This window comes from Marmota marmota, unplaced genomic scaffold, assembly GCF_001458135.2.
Source record: "Marmota marmota marmota unplaced genomic scaffold, marMar, whole genome shotgun sequence".
NCBI classification, from domain to species: domain Eukaryota; kingdom Metazoa; phylum Chordata; class Mammalia; order Rodentia; family Sciuridae; genus Marmota; species Marmota marmota.
Window position 1 is genome coordinate 18,475,048 of NW_026000093.1, and position 19,086 is coordinate 18,494,133.

General features: G+C 41.0%; 1 protein-coding gene across 4 annotated transcripts in view; it reads right to left on the minus strand.

Annotated features, from left to right (window-relative positions):
• The window catches only part of Chd7 (chromodomain helicase DNA binding protein 7), a 122,537-nt gene that overhangs the window by 21,525 nt on the left and 81,926 nt on the right, over positions 1–19,086 (minus strand). For all 4 annotated transcript variants that reach the window (XM_015485846.2, XM_015485845.2, XM_015485844.2 and 1 more), the window contains 10 exons: positions 15,405–15,548; positions 14,006–14,261; positions 8,033–8,243; positions 7,317–7,512; positions 6,407–6,574; positions 6,112–6,291; positions 3,444–3,554; positions 3,149–3,354; positions 504–703; positions 158–317 (listed from right to left, as the gene is read on the minus strand). In XM_015485846.2, coding sequence (XP_015341332.1) covers positions 158–317; positions 504–703; positions 3,149–3,354; positions 3,444–3,554; positions 6,112–6,291; positions 6,407–6,574; positions 7,317–7,512; positions 8,033–8,243; positions 14,006–14,261; positions 15,405–15,548 — 1,832 coding nt within the window. The remainder of the gene's footprint in view (positions 1–157; positions 318–503; positions 704–3,148; positions 3,355–3,443; positions 3,555–6,111; positions 6,292–6,406; positions 6,575–7,316; positions 7,513–8,032; positions 8,244–14,005; positions 14,262–15,404; positions 15,549–19,086) is intronic.

The window sequence follows — 19,086 nt, forward strand, 5'->3', positions numbered from 1 at the left end:
ATCAATCACCTGAAGATATGCTCTTTGAGGACTTGGCAGCATGTTTCAAGAAAAATGGGGAGGTAATACAAAGGCAGCACCCACCGAGTGTCATGGTTTTAACACCGTTATGTCTTACAGAACAAGAACAGCCAAGCCCTGCACCCCAAACACGTACTTGTTGCAGTGGTGCTTCAGGTGCTTCTTGTAGCTGTCCTCCTGGAACAGTGTGTCCGGGTTGCAGCTGGCCAGCCAGTCGGCATCCTGCACCACTGGCTGTGTGCTCTGGGCTTTCACCTTCTTCCCCTTCCTTCCCCTGGGCACTGGGGCTGAGAGACCTGAAAGAAGCATCATCATCCTGAGCAGCAGCAGCAGCACTGAAGCCTTTGACACTCCAAGTTACAGTGTCAGAAGCAGATATTGTAAAGAAGGAAAACAAAGGGTCTGTGTTGTATCTCTTTATCAGGGTGTGTCACAAAGTTTCCAGTGAATGTCACCACATGAAAGGCATACAGCAGACCTACCAGAATGATTGACCAAGGCTCGAGTCTGGCCATCAGCCGTGGGTGTGATCAGATCCCAGATGAAGCTTTTGATATTCTCGTCCCCTTTGTAATGGTGGAGACAGTACACCAGGATGGTTCGGCAAATGGTTTCTACATCTTGCTCCGTGAGTTGACGTTTGTAGCGTCCGTGGGAAAGGATGTCTGTCCACCTGCCCCAACTGTAAAGCAAATAGCTTGCATGCAGATGGTGCCTCTAACTACAGATCTGAAGTTGTACCTTAATAGTCAGGTACCAGTGTTGGGATATTCTGGGTCAAAACTGTAATGTTTTCTATTAGGTGATAGGAAAGCAACCCAGGGTACAAAAGTTAAGCACACCCCCTTTTAGAGTGGGCCAGGAGTTCATTGCTCATAAGTGCAGGAGTAGAACTACCACCCTCATGACCAAAACTGGATTTTCAAGGCAGAAGCAGGCCAGTGGCAGGCATTTTCAGGACATGAATGTAATCCAGGAGGCCCAGAAATTGTATGTGCTGCTTCCTTCTGCTATGGTTTATGTGTTTGGATGCTGACCAACCATTTGAGATGAAAGGTGACTCAAGGTAGCTGTGACTACCCCCAAAAAGAATGCAATGCCGAGGAGTTCAGCTGCTCCAATCCACCACAAAGGGACACACTCCAATAACTGGTGCAGGACTGTGAAAGGCTTTGCGATCCCTTTTGAAACGGGGAGTAGTGACTCCCAAGGACAAGAACACCCGTACAGAAGATGTTCAACCAACTCACAGGTCCTTACATGGAAAGGGTGGGAGAAAAGTCTACGGGTAAAGGGAAACAAGTAACACCCTGCTGACTCTGACCATGCACTGCGTCACAGCCCCAGGCTGCACTCCTGTGCTACCCTTTGGGAGTTGTGGGTGTGACCAGACAGCAAACAGCATGGGTGCAGGAAAAGGCAGATGCTGCCCAAGACCCATCCTCCACCCCTTACCCACTGTAACAGCAGATGAGCTAGGGCAGTGCTCATGGTGCAAACAGTCCTCCGCTGCCTTTGAAGATAACTAGCTGGTGGCTGAGGCATAGGGAGGACTTGGTCTTAGCTGCAGGGAGCAGTATGTGTCCCTTTTCCCATGCCCTGCCTTTCTCCCTGGTCTGGTTTCTTACCACTCTCTGGTCCTCTCTGGCTCCTATCAGTTCTTCCAAACACAAGGCCAGTCTCAACTCCACGCCTTTGGACATGCTGCTCTCTTCTCCCTACACAAACTCTGACATACTCCCTCTTACCCTGGCTAATTAATGATGTCCACCTGTTCACAGACTGTACCTATCACTTTTATGCAATTCCTTCTTCGACTTCTACCCCAGAAGTGGAGGGTTGATACCTGAGTTGTGTCTTACAGGTAAGGTGCTGTGCTTCTGTGCTCCATCAAACAAGCCATACCTGATACAGCAGCACAGTATACTGCCATTTCTGCTCACCTACGTGCCTGCCTTGAGCTATGCCAATCTTGGTCACATTGTATAAATGAGTCTGAGACTACCCTAGCCCAGTGCCCAGGCCACAGCAGGTGTTCCAAGAAGAGCGATGACTATGGGAGAAGGGCAGGCTTGACAGAGACAACATGCCCTGGGCATCCTTCTTAACACTGGGAGTTATTAACATGTTCCATTCCTAGGGTTTCCAAGAATGTCCTAGACTCTGATCATTAGTTGAAACAAGGAAGCAGGTGCATGTCACAAAGGGCTTAGGTGGGGAGTCTCCCATATAAGAATGAGCGAAAGAGGATCTTGGACTTGCATAGATAATGAGTATCAGTGGCAAAGCTGTTGAGATACAGGATGGGCTTTTGCTGAACTTCACTTATTCCATAAACAAGCCTTCATTCACAAGTCACTGAATGGGGAGTTGCTCTTGGCAGTGGGAACAGCCTGTGCAAAGAAAAAGATGAAGTGGTCTGTCTGAACAGAGGCTTGGGTTGCTGGTGGGCAAGAACCAACAGGGCAGACAGGGCCAACTAGAGAGTTCTGTATGCCATGCAAACACGTTTGTATCTATTCTGAACTAACTGTGATCCACTGGAAGAAATCACTGCAGGCAGGATCTCATCAGGTTGGCAAAAAGACTGCCTTGGTGGCAGTTTTATTTTAATGGAGTCTGCCTACAGTCCCACAATCTCTGAGAAACCTCTCATTTACTGATTCAGGTATTTTGTAGCACCCTGTCATACAAAGTACCCTGTGGGATGGCACAGCAATTCAGAGATGTTTTAGAGGTGGATCCAGCCTTTGAGGAGTCTGAAGTCCAGCAGGAGAAACACAACACATTCACAAAAGTCAAATGACCACTCATGTTTTGGAAGAATGTTTTGAGAAAAATGGGGAGACTGTGCAAGGGTGGGACCACTTGTGAGCAGAAAGACAAAGATGAACAAGTGAGAATATGGACTTTACTTCTAGTGACCTGTCCACATCCAGGAGGATCTGAATGACGTGATCACTTTAACCAAGCGACCCCTAAGCTGTGCTGAGTTACTATAGAAGCTTTCCTTTGATTCACAAGGGGGAGTCACACAGATCCAAACACAAATCGTCTTCCGATACCATCTGGGAATTCTAACTACTGTCAGAACAAAATTCCACTTTATGTAGTGAGTCCACCTTACCCATAGACGAGCAGATTCTTCTCAACTCGGAAACACTCGCTCCTGGCATAGCCCTGTGACTTATCCTGGGGCCGCCGTGGTTTTGCACAAGGCTTTTCTTCTGAATCACTTTCCAAGTCTGAGAACTCCATCAGCTCGTCCTCCTTCACTGCGCTGTACAGCCTGGTCTGTTTTCTCACTCTCGGAGTGTCGATAACCAGGTTGTTCTGACAAAAGAGCAGATACACTTGAAACTTCTGAAACAGCGACCCTTGGGTTACATCAGACCGACATCTGAATGGGATTTCTCACTCACCCTCCCGTTTAAGGCATCAATGTCCAATTCAGCCTTCTTAGCCCACTTTTGCCAGAAATTTGGATCATCCAAAGAAATATCTGTCCTATTTCCAGATGCAACAAAACTGGCCTAAGGGGGGGGGGGGGCGAAAAAAAATACATTACTTTGAAATGCTTTTCTCATGGTTAGAATGCAAGGCAGATTTTGTTTATTCATTCACTCAAGTATGTGTGTATGCTTCTCCACGTGTGCCAGACACTACAGTGAATGGACCTGGGATGAGAGCCTCCTCAGGCAGCTAGCTCACTGTGCAGAGGCCCAAAGAGACCAGGAAACAAAGGTGCACACCTCAGCATGAAAAGTGACGGGGAACCGAGGTATGTGTAGGTACAGGTAACACAAAGAGGAGGGTCACTTACTCTGGCAGGCCATTTCAGGGAACTGAGAAGCAAGGGGTCTCCTGGAAGGATGATACTTGAGCCATACTTTAAAACATTCATGAAACAGGACAGCATTGAAAATATTTTTTTGGCAGAGCATATGCAAAGGTACAGAGGAGAGGAAAGGGGATGTGGGTACTCAGAAAAGAGCAGCCCAAGGGCAAGTTGATGACAGAGACAGAAGCCAGATCAAGCAGGGCCCTGTGTGAGCTGTTAATAGTGTCAGAATTCCTTCCTCAGGGAGAAGTGAGCAATTTGAAAATAAGGAGTCCTCTAAAGATGGACACCATCATGTCCAGAGTCAGTGTTAGATCATACCAGTGTCTCAGCAGGAGAGTAGAAAAGGCTGCTGTAGTAGTTCAGAGAAGAAATAATGAAGTCAGAAAACAGGTACCATTAAAATGAAGAAAAAAGAAGCTGTCTAGAAAGCCATTCTTTAAAAGGCAAAATTTAATGGAAACTCTGGGTGAATATGAAGCATGAAAAAGGAGGAGGAAGCCAGGAAGAAGGAAAAAAAAATAAATCAGTATTCAACTCTGTCACCTGAATGGCGTTACTCAGGCAGGCAGACAGGTGTGTGGGTGTGTGTATGAGTATGTGTGTCTTTTAAGGTGTGGAGGAATAGGGGTGATGAGTTTGGTTTTGCCTATATAGTGCCTGTGAAGACTGAGGTTAAAAACCTCTTTTAAGAGCTGAAAGATGTAAAAGAGAAGGGGCTGGGTCACAGAACCCAGAAAAGAGCCACTGCAGACTAGAGCAGGTAGAAAGACAGGGAATCCTGGGCACACCGAGCAGTTGGAGCCCGACCTCACACCACACACAAAGCTCAGCCCATAAGAGACTGCAGACCTGACAGAGCTAAAAATGTAAAACCTATAAGAGGAAACTTAGGAATGAATCTTTGTGGGCTAGACAACACGCTAAAAGCACAAGCGATAAAAGGGAAAAAAAAAAAACTGGAAACTGGATTTTTTTTTTTTTTAAAAGTACACACATTAAGAAAAAAACTAGGAGAGAATATCTGTAATCTACTATTAAACCTTTGTCTAGAATATACGGACAGGTTATAAAACTCAATAATAAAAAGACTAATTCCTCAAAAAAAATGAACAAACATTTCTCCAAAGACTATAAATGACAAACAAATATAAAAGTCTAGTAGTTCCTTAAAGAGTTAAATTCGAGACTAACATATGACCCAGCAATTCCACTCACATATGTCCACATAAAAAACAGTATACAAATGTTTACAATGACATTATTCATAAAACCCTAGAGTAGAAACAACTCAAATGTCCACTATCAACTGATGAAAAATGGTATACTCAGGTAACAGAATATTGTCCAGCAATTTAAAGGGACAAATTAATGATATATGCTTACAACATAGATGAACCTCAAAAATGTTATTTCAAGTGAATGAAGCCCGACACAGAAGATCATGTATTGCATGTCTCAGTAGGTAAATCTATACAGAAAGAGAAGTACATCACTAGTCTCCAGGGACTGCAGAGGAGGAGCAGGAAGAGGGTTAGGGAGTAACTGCAAACAAGCATGAGGATCTTTCTGGGGTGAAGGGAATATTTGAACTTAGACTGAGCTGAAGGTTGCACAATTCTGTAATATGGTAAAGATGCTGAATTACATAGGCAATTTTATGGTAAGTAATGTACACTTCAATAAAGTTGATAAAAATAAAAATGTAGAGTGGTTCCTGGTGTGGATGGCTGGAATGAAATGCAGGGGGAACCTCTGAAGGGGCTCTCACGTGGGTGGCTGGGTGCTCAATGGGGCCTTGGCCAGAGTAGTTCTGACAGGCAGGAGGAGGGCAGGACAGGGAGTGAAACTAAGTGGGAAGCAGGCAGTGGAGAAAGCTGGTGTGGACTACACTGGGTGGATCTGAATTATGAAAAGAGTTATAGAGTTGCTGTAGCTACAGGGGAAAACAGATGAAAGATCTTTTAAAAACAGGAATGACTTGGTCATTCTTATAGGCTATTCCAGAAATCAGGCTCTGGGGAGAGGATGGGGTTAAGAACATAGATAAAGGGGGCCACTGGTATCATATACACAGAAGAGGACCCAAAATGTTTTGTGGCAGGGACTCCCTAGGGAGCTAACTAATAATTTTGCTAATTCATAACATAAAGGTTGGTTTGCAGCTGGTGAGCACTTTCACAGGATGCTCTTACATGTACTCTATCATGCTGTTAGAGAAAACCTGGCCTCTTCAGACAGATTCACACCTTAGCAAATGTGGAACCTTTTCCTTCAGACTCAATGGTGATAGTGTGGGTTCGCCGTAGGAGAATTTGGTCGATGTCTTCTTCACAGAACTTAGACCCTTCATCTTCCTCATCCATGAGTGCACCATAAGCCCCTTTTCGTAGAAGATCCTCTATTTCTTTCTTGGAAAGCTGTTGTACCTGTTTTACAGAAATATTTAAAATGTTGGAAAAATAATCTAGTACAGAATAATTTCTTACTATTAGCTAAGAAAGAACCAGAGTAAATGGATGCTTTGGGCAAGTCTTAGTTTACCCCATTGGTAGCATTTTCTCTTCCACTCATAGACTGCAGCACGGCTTTATCCAGACCAAGCTTCAAACTAGCCTTGTCGAACATTTCCCTTTCATAGGAATTTCTTGTAATTAACCTGTAGATTTTCACAGATTTGCTTTGTCCTATTCTATGACATCTAGCTTGAGCCTGGAAGAAAAAGAAAATTAATGGCTATTGCAATGCACCAAGTGTTTGTGTTCCCCCAAAATTCATGTTAAAACCACTATTCCAAAGTGACAGAACTTAAGAGATGGAGACTTAGGGAGGTAATTTTGTCTTGAGGGTGGAGCCCTCATGAATGAGATCAGTGCTTGGATAAAAGAGGCCAGAAAAATCCAAGTGTGATGGCACACATCTGCAATCCCAGCTACTTGGGAGGCTGAGGCAGGAGGATCGCTAAGTTTGAGGCCAGCCTAGGCAAATTAGTAAAGCCCTGTCTCAAAATAAAATAAAAAGGGCTAGAGACATAGATAGGTGGTAGAGTGCCCCTGGGGTTCAATCCCCAGTATAGGGATGGGGTTGGGAGGGAGAAGAGTCCGGACAACGAGTTTGTTCTTTGGCTATGTGTCAACCAGGCAATTTCTTTACTGAGAACACAACCCTTCTGGCACACTAACTCAGACTTCCAACCTCCATAAATTTTGAGAAATACATGTTTATTGTTTAAACTGCTCAATTTATGGCATTTTTGTTTCAGTAACCCAAATTAAAACAGCTACCAAAGAAAAACAAGTTCTAATAATTAAAGTAGCCATTTGGAAGCAGATTAACAACCTAAGAAATTTCTTCACACATTACTAATACACTTATTACTACTTGATTTCCCACAACTTTAATTTTTTTTTTTTTTTTTTTTAAAGGCATCAGTAAGATTTCCTTGTGTGTTTACCTGGAGGTCATTTTGGGGATTCCAGTCTGAATCAAAGATGATGCAGGTATCCGCAGCAGTAAGATTAATGCCTAGCCCTCCTGCCCTCGTACACAGGAGGAAAACAAACCTATCGGAATCAGGTTTGGAGAATCTGTCAATAGCTGCCTGGCGGAGGTTACCTCTTACTCGGCCATCGATCCTTTCATATGGGTACCTGAAAAAAAATATTAACGAGTAGCTTGACAAATGGCTACAACAAAGGTGCTCCTTTTTAATTGTTAAGTAAGTATCAAAACATGGACTAAATACTAATAGAACAATCTAATTTAACAGAAATAATTTCGGAGCCAGCATTTTTTTTTTTTTAATAGCTTTTCATCCAACTGGCTCAAAGCTCAAAGATTGTTTTTTATACTTCCTCATCAGTGACACAGCTAAACTCTAAAAATAGCTGACCCTTTTAACAGTAAGATAACAAACAATTTCAATTTTAAGAACTATTCTCTAGTCAAATGAAAGCCATGGAGGAAAAACTGCCCACAGAAGTATGTAGTGTCTGCCTGTATCATCATAGAAAATAAACTGATGTACAATTAGTTTTGAGGAGGAGATGTCACACATTTTTCCCATTCTACCCTCTTTTATCATAAATGTCACTTCTAGGTGAACCACTTGGAGCCCGTATAGGGCAATTTTTTCTTTCCTCTTTGTTATTCTGACACGGTGGCCCTCACCGTCTCTGAATGAGGTAGTCTTCCAGTATGTCCAAGCAGCGCACCATCTGGGAAAAGATAAGCACCCTGTGGCCACCAGCCTTCAGTTTTGGCAGCAGCTTGTCAATCAGCACTAGCTTGCCAGCAGCCTGGATCATTGCCTGGAGCTGAAAATCTGGAGACTCTGCATTGTGTGTTTCTTTAAACTCTTCCAAAATTTTCTCTTCAGCACCTGCAGAGATTGGACAGCATAAGTGAATACTGTAAAAGGTTTTTATTGCTAAAAACAATGAATTTGCCTTCAAAACCTACCACAAACTGTAGGAACCAGAATACCACACTTTTGTTTGTCGACAAGAATCCATCCACTTACTCAAAGTTGGGTCTACACAAAACCACGGTGGTACAAAAGGGATCAAAGTTTTAAGCACAACACATTGAGGCATTTAGGGGGAAAAAAACCACATTTTCCAACAAACAAATGTTTGCTGTGTATAAAAACTGAATCTCAACAACAGACTGTCAAGGCAGAAGTGGTAGAAACAAGCCAAGGGCCAGATACCTACAGAAAATTTGGAACCTAAATTGCTAAAGAAATGAAGAACTGTTTACTAGCTGAATATAAACACAAACAACAAAATCTGTTCTAAGAAACAAAAGGATGGAGTCCTAGCGAAGTGTGAGGGCCGTTCTTTGAGTCTATAATGGCATATTAATATTATCATAAGGATGACAGAAAGGGAAGCTCAGTTTCTGGATATTCTTCAGGGATTTTTTTGAAAAACCTGAGCACACATCTACTATTCTAATCTCTTGATCTCCCTCCATGTCCATTACCACCTGACAATCTCCTAAAATGCAAAAATCCCATCTTGAATGACCCAAACCTTTTAAAGTTAAAAACACTGAAACAACCTTTAAGTATTTAATACAAGACTTTCTTAATTCAAGATTTTCATGTTTAACTCTCTTTTGCTCATAGCTCTACATGGACTTTTTGCTTGTTCAAAGACTTCAGGAAATCAGAAGTTTCAAGAAAATGGCTCCTTCCTAAGGAAGAAGCCCCACCACCTTCCTCTCCTGACCCCCTCCCCTGTTTATTCAGGAAGCAGCAACTTCTTAGGTGGCTGGAATTGGAATTGGGCAGCACTGGCTGGCAGTCTTTGCCTCAGGCTACCAGGGCACAGCAACATGCTCAGCCCTCCATACGGTGGAGATGTGCTCACCTGTTCTTCAGAAAATATACCAAATGCATGCATCTAATGGGATCCATCCCCAGCTCAAACTGTGCTAGAAACTTTAAACTACACTTCCTATCACTGGCTTCAAACATGTGAACTAAGTAAACACAAGATAGGGCTACATAAACCTCAAAAGGGTTTTAAAGGTTGGGACACACAGGCCATCACAACAACCTCAGATGGTACTTCTGCAAGAAGCGCAAGATGGAAAAAAATAGCAAGCTGCTTTGCATTTGAAGGGTGCCTGTGGAACTTACCTTAAGGACATGGTCATGTGAATAAAGATGGTGTGTTTTATCGTGAATCAACAAAGAATTCACTGAGAACGTTAAAGTCACTTAGTGCCTTGACCAAGCACCAGGGCCTTCCACAAAGCCATCCACAAAGCCACCTTCTCACAAAAAGGACTGGCAGAAAATACCAGCTCCTTCGACATTATTGGCCCCCCAGGCCTTCTTCAGTGAATAAAGCTAATATTCTGATTTTTTCTATAAGTATAGAAAAAGAGCAAAGGGTTTTCACTAAGGAAAAAAGAAAAATGCTATTTAAGAGAATCAGCAAAAACGTTTGCCAAAGTAGTTAAACAATGTTTTTCAAAACATGAATTTATAAACCCGGGTTCTAGATTTGGGAGGTAGAGGTGCTTAAGAGGTGGGAAATACACTTAAGTTTATACATTACATTAGATCTTCAAATTTGTACTTTTGAATGATGTGAGAATTTTACAATGTAGAAATGGCAGATTAAGTATTTTTTATCCATATGAAATTAAATCCATAATCAAAATAAAAGATGATGTTTTAATAATTTAAAGCAAGTTTATGATTAATAAGTATTTTTCAAAAAATGAGATAATCATTTTAATGAAATAAAAACTCAAATTTTAGCAGAAATATCATTTTTAATATTAAACTTATTCAGAGGTGAAAAAAAATCTGCCTTTTCAATGCTGCCAACAACTTCTCATCTAGAACAGGACAGAAAACTGTACTTTCTTACCCAACAAAACCTACTGCTAAATTATCAATTCAGCTCTTTGTTATGAATTTAGAGTATTCAAGTAGTGGCCAGATTACACTAACAAGACTTCAATTAAAAGCAATGTCAGCAAACATTTTCTGTATGGTGCTCTTGTGAAAGAAGGTATGGGGTAAATATTAGGGAGGAGGGCAATTTCTACCTTTTGGTGTCACACCCACGTTTTCAAAACTACCAATTAAAGATTTACCCTGAAAATAGGTACACATCATTCAGGAAATTAACTGGAAATGTGTTATGATAAGTCAAAACACTTAGTTGGCTCTGCCCTAAATTGAAGTATGGCTGGTACTACATTTACAAGGACATGTGTTATTAAAGGCAACTTGTAGCAAGGATGTACTCACTTCCAACCTGAAGTCTTTTCACTTCAGCAGATGGTCACTATCAGGGCAGTGACAGTAATATCATCTAGTTATATTAGCTATGGACAGGAAAATATTTTGTTACTGAAGATTACATTGGAAAAAAAAACTACTACTGTTTCTCTAAAACTCATTCCATTGCGTAAGCCCTGTTTTTATTTTATTTCTATTTTCTGTATTTTCCCTACTTCCAACGGTGACAGCCACCAACTCTATTTATTTATTCGGCAGATTGGGGGTGGAAAAGGAATGCTCTGCCAATGAGCTACAACCCCAATCCTTTTTATTTTTTTTTTCATTTTGAGATGAGGAAGGGTCTCACTAAGTTGCTGAAGATCTCACTAAATTGCTGAGGCTGGCCTCCAATTTGCCCTTCTCCCTCAGTCTCCAGAGCAGCAGAACTTACAGATGTATACCATTGCACCTGGCTAATAAAAACCAATTACTCTTAAGTTACCTCTGTCCATCAGGGGACTCTTGGATATGTTTTTCAACATTATTCTGACTCTTACATTAGGAAATCTGAAGTTGAAAATTTCATTCAAATAAAGGTTGGGCTGGTAAGAGTAACCTCATTTGTTACCGAGTTACCTGCTTAACGTTTAGCAAGAAAAACAAGTAGCAACACTTGCTGGTGCTTATAGTGTGCTGACACTGTTTCAAGTGCTTAAGTAAAACTATTAAGTCCATTAAAAGGATTTCTTACGTACTTTGCATTCTACAATCCCTGTAGATTCTCTGCCTCCTGGGTATGTTACTGCTTTCACCTTGTGCACACTGTTGCTTTTATTTTTCACAAGTGCAGAAAGGTTGTGCTGAATGGAACTAAAGTTTAGTTTGACAGGCAGCTTTACTCTGCCATAACTCATACAAATTTCAGCTTCATATTTCCTTCCAATGTTCAATAGTGTCTAGAGATGGCTCTGTGACAGGGTGCTATCTCCAGATGGTGGGTAAGAATGAACAGCACAGGCCCTGGAGCAACCTCTGTGAAACGCAACTGTCTCCATGAGTTATTGGGAAAGCTGTATGCTTAGGGGTATATCGACATTTTTTTAAAATTATAATTTCCCAAAAATAAAGGCATAAAGACACATATGTAACAGATATTTCATAACTTGTTGTAAGGACAGAAGAGCTAACCTCAAGGAATGACCAGTCAGAACAAATGCCTTAAAATCCAAGCCTCAAGAAGCCCTAGGAGGCTCCTGGGAAACTAACGTCCTGAATCAGGTAACAATGAAGAGCAAGCAGCCCAGGGAAGATCCCCACCAGCTGTGGGTTTGAGGAAACCACCCAGGAATGCTCAATGCATGTCATTACATGTGATCTAACAGGGTGGACTTGGTGGCTCAGGGATATCTATCTAGTGTCACTGACATTTCTCTCTTCACATCCACTCTGCTGGTGGCATTCCAGTCTTGCTGTTAGTATATCCTTTTCTCTTCTCCCCGCTTGGAGGCTTTTATCATTTATTTTTCTCTTCATCATCTACTTTTTGTGAAATATGCTGTGTGCACATACATATTTTCAAATAACACCATTATTTGGCCTAAGCCCCAACTCAACAATGGGCTGGTTAACATGCATCATAATGGCCATACAAGCGCCCAAACACTGTGATTAGAAGGCTGGTATATTAAACATATAATCATCACAAACAACACTCTCTTTAGAAGATGAAGCTACAAACATTAACTTTTAAAAAGAAATTCACTGATGTCACATGAAAGCAACAAATGACCTCAGGATCCTTGCTCTGAGCCCATCCAGGGACAGACCTTTTTTTTTGCAGGGTGGGGGGGATACCGGGGATTGAACTCAGGGGCACTTGACCCCCAAGCCACATCCCCAGCCCTACTTTGTATTTTATTGAGAGACAGGGTCTCACTGAGTTGCTTAGTGCCTGTTTTTTTTTTTTTTTTTTTTCTTTGCTGAGGCTGGCTTTGAACTCAAAATCCTCCTACCTCCGCTTCCCAAGCTGCTGAGATCACAGGCTTGCGTCACCGTGCCCAGCTTCAGGGACAGACCACTTTTTATCCTATGATAACAGAAACTTCTGGATCCAGGGCACATTGTGAAAGGGGGAAAGATTAGGAACTCTTTAAATCAGCTGTTCTAGAACCTTGTGGACTGTGATAAAGACAGAGTAGGCTTTGCTCCTTCTTCCCTGGAAGGCCCCAAACTGCACTGCAGGCCAATTGTAACTGTGCACAAGAACCCTTAAATTAGCCTCGAGTCGCCATCTTTAATGCATATCACCTCCTGCCCAGACCGCAGCCACTGCCTCGGAGCTGGTCTTTCTGCTCGCCTGCTTCCCATCCCATTCTTTTTACACTGTTGCCCAACTCCTCATCCTGAGTCATGTACCTTATCACTGCTCAGCTCAAACACCAGCAGTGGTTCCCCTGCCAACACATTGGCCAAAGCCCAGTATCTGAGGTCACGGGGCCCCATGGTGTCAATCCCGTGGTGTCCAAGTGTCTGGCCCCACTGTTCACACATGTGCCTTACACTTTGGGCAATTTCCCCTTTGTGTTCAATGCCTCCATCTTTTTGCTCATGTTATAACTTCCATCTGAACGTCATTTTTTTCTCTAATCCAGCCTAGCAAAAATACCTTCTACCCTTAAGGCTTGTCTCAAATGACAACTAACGGCTTTCCTAATCTCGATCCCTCAATATACTGCAGGCTCCTTGAGGCAGGTGCTCACATGGCCATGAAACACGCACCCCTTAATGTTTCCTGAAAGCATAGAAGAGAGGTTCAGTCCCCATGTGTTAAGTAACATGATGGGTTTTATGAAGAGAAGAGTAGGGCCACATACGGTGGTCCATCGGTAATAGGGATGAACCACGGCCAGAGCTTTGCGACCATCTCTTATTCTCAGGGAACAGGTGCTGAAGGCCTCCAGACTGTGAGGAATATGAAGGCTTTAGCAAAGGTCTTAAACAGCTGAGAGCTGTTGGCCCACACCACTGGAGTTCCTCTTTAGCACCTCTGATTTAAACACACATTCACCAAGAAAACCTCAACCGGGGCTAATCTGTCTTTAGCTAACATTTCTGATGATTTCTAGCCAGGGAGCACAAATGCTTCCCTTTAAAGGTCAAAGGAGGAAGGAGGAAGGAAACAAGGTGAGAACATGCTCCCAGGACCACAGGGGCACCTGGCATGCGTCTTCAGCACCACAGAGGGAGGCATCTCAGAGAAGAAGAAGCTGGAGAAGCTCACACAAGTGGTCAGGGCAGCACCAACTGCACACCACGAAAGCCTTGATCTGGGGACGAAAGGGACCTCTGGAGCCTCTATGGTCATTCAAGTAAAGTTCACAAGCAGGCAGGCTTACCATTGATTAGGTACGGATGATTGCAGCACTTCCGTAATTCCATCATAGTGTTTAAAAGGTTAGGTACGTTAGCTTGACCACCACCTTTGGAAAGAAATGTAAAATTCTTCTCAAGGATGGCTCGGTAATATTTCTTCTGAATGTTTGTTAGCTCAACTTCAATAATAGTTTCTTCTTTGGGGGCCAAGTTCTTTTCTACATCCTCTTTGAGACGTCTCAACATCATTGGCTTTAGAATAGCCTGAAGTTTTTGCACCTAAAAAAGGACCTTAGGTAAATACTGGTATCAAGGTTTGCTTCATATTAAACATATGTTATGAAAAATTAGGAAAAGCTTATTTATTTACTATCCATTTTCACTTTTCAAAGTCTAATAAGGGTATAAAGGAGCTAATCTTTTAGCTTTCATGAAAGAAATCTGAGAAGGGTTGGAAAATTCTAAGTCAAATGCACTGCTTCACCTACCCAAGAGTTCTGAACACCCAGAAGGGCTTGGAAAATAGTATATAGCAGTGGAGAAGAAAAAAAGAAAGAACTGTATTCATTTAGCTTTCCCTTCTGTTTGTCTTAAGCCAAAGGGATGGTGAGGAACAGGAAAGAAACCATGTCACAGAGTGCTATACTTCTGTTCTCTTTATCTATAGAAAGAGCTAAAGAACAAGAACAAGGAGCCTCAATGAGCAGGGGAGAAATGTCTATGCCTCGTTCTCTTTTCCGCTGATTGGCAAGCGGACACAGCACAACATATAGCTTTAACTTTTGAAAAGCAAAACAAAACAGACGTCACTCTGAACTAAGCTAAGAAGTTTTAGTGAACAGAAGATGGGGTACATAAAGACCAAGATTTCAAACTATCTCCACATTTATTTCAAAGATGGCACATGAAACATAGCAAGTGATACCCGCATAACTCTTACGGTGTATATATAAAAGTATCCATGTGCTTTTCACATACAATACCTGATTTACTTCTCCTAGAAATCCTGTGGGCTAGTAAAATGAAAGTATCTGGACTTGAAGAAACATACAACGTGGCCAGGTATATGCTTCAGAAATAAGAGTGGAAACCAAAACTTCAGCAGGCAGATCGCTCCACCAACTTCAGGGGCTTCTACCACTATCCCCATAAGTATGCAGAGCAAAACCACCAATATGAATAGCAGAGAAACCTCTGAAAATTACCTCAACAGCTATGTAACCTCTGTACAAAACTCAATAGCCCTCCATGAGGGTGAACGGACAAATGAACAAACCAAAAAACCTTCATAATGATGACTTGGAAGGTCCAAGGGAACAAACTGTAACATAACTTACATTTTTAAATTCTTAAACACTTTTCCATTTCATGAGTTAATCATCAATTTTGATGACTGAGATAAAAACTTGAAGTGATAAGTACCTGCTCTTCTGTTTTTAGATCACCAAATTCTTGCATAAAGGTGGTTTCTGAAGGGAAGCGACTTGGTTCCAAGAAATGCAGCAAGCTAAAGAGCTCTTCCACAGTGTTCTGTAGTGGGGTCCCCGTCAGCAGCACTTTGTGTTCCTATGGTAACACAAGAAAAGCAACTGGCCACATTGCAACCAAATGGACCTTTTAGGAAGAATGCTTTCCCCCAGGTCTCCATTTTTCTGCTTCTGTTTGTCAGTGGCAATACAGCACCCACCCTACACCAAGTATAGAAATGAGGCATAAAGATGGAGACTTGGTAAGGATACGGCTCCTGCTTCAGATGAGTGGACATGTGCGGGGTGCTCTCTAGAGCTCCACAGGCTCCTTCAGTGTCCTTTTGTTTCTTCCGGAGGTTATGAGATCAATATTTTAGTAGGATGGCTTTCTAAATCCCCTAAGTCTCAGTGTTTTTTTCTCAACCAAAGTTAAGTTTTTCCCTGAAATCCCTAGGCCAAGAGAAGGCGTTCACTCTTCTTTCTGTTCTCTACATCAACAATGCTCTCATCTTTCCATCTGCTTCCTGCATGACTCACTTTAGAGACAAAAGAACTTCTTATAAATGCAACAGCATATGAAAAACTATTTTGTTCTGCAAAAATTTCCAACTGGCAAAGAGGTCATCTTGGTCTTAAATACCACAATCATTTGAAAAAAAAAAAAAAAAAATCAAATGCTATTTCTAACTTTTGTCTCTTTGAACCAAGTTAGGTATTTCTTTAATTAATTCTCCCTGTTTATGAACTTTTTCCAACTTTCCTTTTGTACTATGAGACAAAGAAGCTGTTTTAAAACAATCAGACTTAATAGTAATAAGTTTATAAATCTTAAGAGTCTTATTATTTCCTACCTTGGAGTATATTATCATCTTATTATTTCCTACATTTGGTGTATAGCACAACTAATCTTCTAGTAGTTACAAAATCAATATTCTGACTTAACTTGGAATCTGAGTAGACTTAGTTGTCAAACATACCTTACGCTCAGTAAATACTAGTTGAATGAGATAAAAGAAGAACACAGTTAATTTTTCTTCATATATATCATGTCTTATTTGTCAATGAGGCTCTGTGAAAGTGAGGTGAAGCACTTCATACATTTTCCCCTCCTTTTCTCCCCTCCAAATAGATGTGTTTGATCAAAGACGCATATGCCAATATCACCTTCAGAATCTTAAATCATTAAGAGTAAAGAGTCTGCAAATCAGTTCAAGAGTTTCTAATTAATAACCATACTAGTGGAGTCACATGGGCCATAATGGCTGATATGGCCAAGTTCTGAATGACCCTATGAAATAATTCTTTAAAAAATACTCAGGAAAATATTATACAGAGAGAGAGAGAAAGGGGGCGGGGGAAAGGGAGAGAGGTATCATATTATATTTTCTCCAGTTTTTTTTTTATATCTTTTATTGCTGAGTTAAATTCTAAATATTTAATCAAATCCTTTAAAAGAAGTGCTTTTAATTCACTAATTTCAAAATAAATGTATTCGTATAAGGGAAAGGAGGTCCTTTTTGGTGCTGCTTCACTTCAATGACTGCTTAACAGGCAAATACACCAAGTAATTACCAACATGACATTTACAACCCTTTTGTACAGTTATATATGAGTAATGGAATAAAACTAGGTTTCAGTTTGAAAGTGGATAACAAATTTTAAAATATGTGATTACTACAACACTATAACAGGCGTCCTCTGAGAGACTCAGGCTATCAACCATACAACCTCCAAGCTCAACTATGCCAGCAGATATGCTTTTGTTCTGCAAATACTACCATTCTTTTTAGTTCTGATGGCGTGATACACATTTAGTTTCATTTCACCATACCCTTAAATTTGTGTGAGACCTCCTAGCAACAAAATGACAAGAAAACAGAATCCATGAAGAACTACTATAACCTCCCTGGCTTCTCCTTGTCAAGAAAGGACAAGGGGTCAGTTTTGCTTTCCCAGAGCTCCAATGGAGAACTGAGAAGATGGTGACTGTCCCTCCACATATCATCTCCACAAACAGTTCCTTTTCTCAGGAGAGGGGAAGACACTCAGTGGTCTTCATTTCCTGAGAATGAACCTGGGGATCACCCTACCAAGGACATTTTCATCTAACTCAGTACAGGTAGCAGCAGTTCCCTAAGACCTGCACTGGAATTGGGTACAATTACTACCCACTGTTTTAACTGTGACTTATTCCAGGAAAAGAAACATGAAGAGTGATAAGTGGGTAAGTTCTAATGATACTTATTTTAAGTAATGATTTAAATACCAAGCAATGAGCTGATCAGAGCACACAAATACAATTATATTATGTCTCTGACCAATAACGTCCATCTTCCATCTTAAAAATCTCTCTTCTGAGATTAAAAAAAAATCCTAATTATAAAAAGAAAATAATATTTTGGGGGTTGGGGATACAGCTCAATTGGTAGAGTGCTTGCCTTATATGCACAAGGCCCTGAGTTTAATCTCCAACACCACAAAATAATAATAATAATAATTTGTTCATTTGGTAAATGGTGCTCCCTAGTCAGTTAGCCAGAGATGAGTTACAGGTACTCTGAGTACTTGGGCTGGCCAGCAAGACTGGTCTCCTGTGGTAGTGGGCAGTCTTCTCTGTCTACCCCAGTGTGGCATACAGATATTATCATTTTATATGTATGTCATTACGGAAAAGGTTTAAGGAACACTGTGATGTAACAGAAAATTATTTAGATAACAGATCCCAATCCATTAATGAAATATTAATATAAGTAACAGAAAATTCTTCAAAGTGTTTCAAAGACAATCACACTGTCTGATGTCGATAGTTTAACTAATTTGTACTCATCAGTAAAGAACTATTTTGCAGTAAGAATCTACTATATGGGAACACAAGACTAGTAATAGAATACAATTGACAAAAAACTGTCAGATGACTATGTAGGACTTCAGGAAATGGTCTATAAGCCTCTAGTGGATCACCACTATGAGCATAAACTATGAGCATAAACGTGTACCTTCACTAATGCTGAAAGGCCAAAGACAGCCATGGAGTTTCTCCTTCCATGAGTATACCACATGTCTTCAAGACTATTCCCTGTTTCTAAGTGCTCTCTCCACTTGTCTTGTGGATAGGCCACCAAATAATACTAAATTGCTTTGCATAAGACTTAGGACAGTGTCTGTAACAGTTCATTGGGGGAGAAAAATGGGAAATTCTACCCTAAATAATATAACAGTCAGACGTCTTCCTTTAAACAAAACTCGATTTTGCCTGTTTTTAATTAAAAGAATAGTAGGTTAATTCAATCCCCCTAATTTAAGAATAAAAGGAGCTGCTTCAAAGAAGCTGCAACAGAAAGCTTTTAGGTGTTCTTTGCAGTAATACCAGTATTTAGTTTTAAAAAAAAAAAAAAGTATAGCTATGAACATACAAAATAGTCCTTCCCATCTCCAATTCACAATTAGCTAGAGATCAGATTTATAGAAGTCAGCATTAAAGGGATTTTTAATTTTATTGCTTTATTTTTTTACTTTCTTGGAGCTCATCAAATCACCCAAGACATCCTAAATGACAACAGCATTGTCTTCATATTGTACATTAAAAATAAAAACAAATGATCATAACCAATTTGTAAAACTATGGAGTGAAAAGT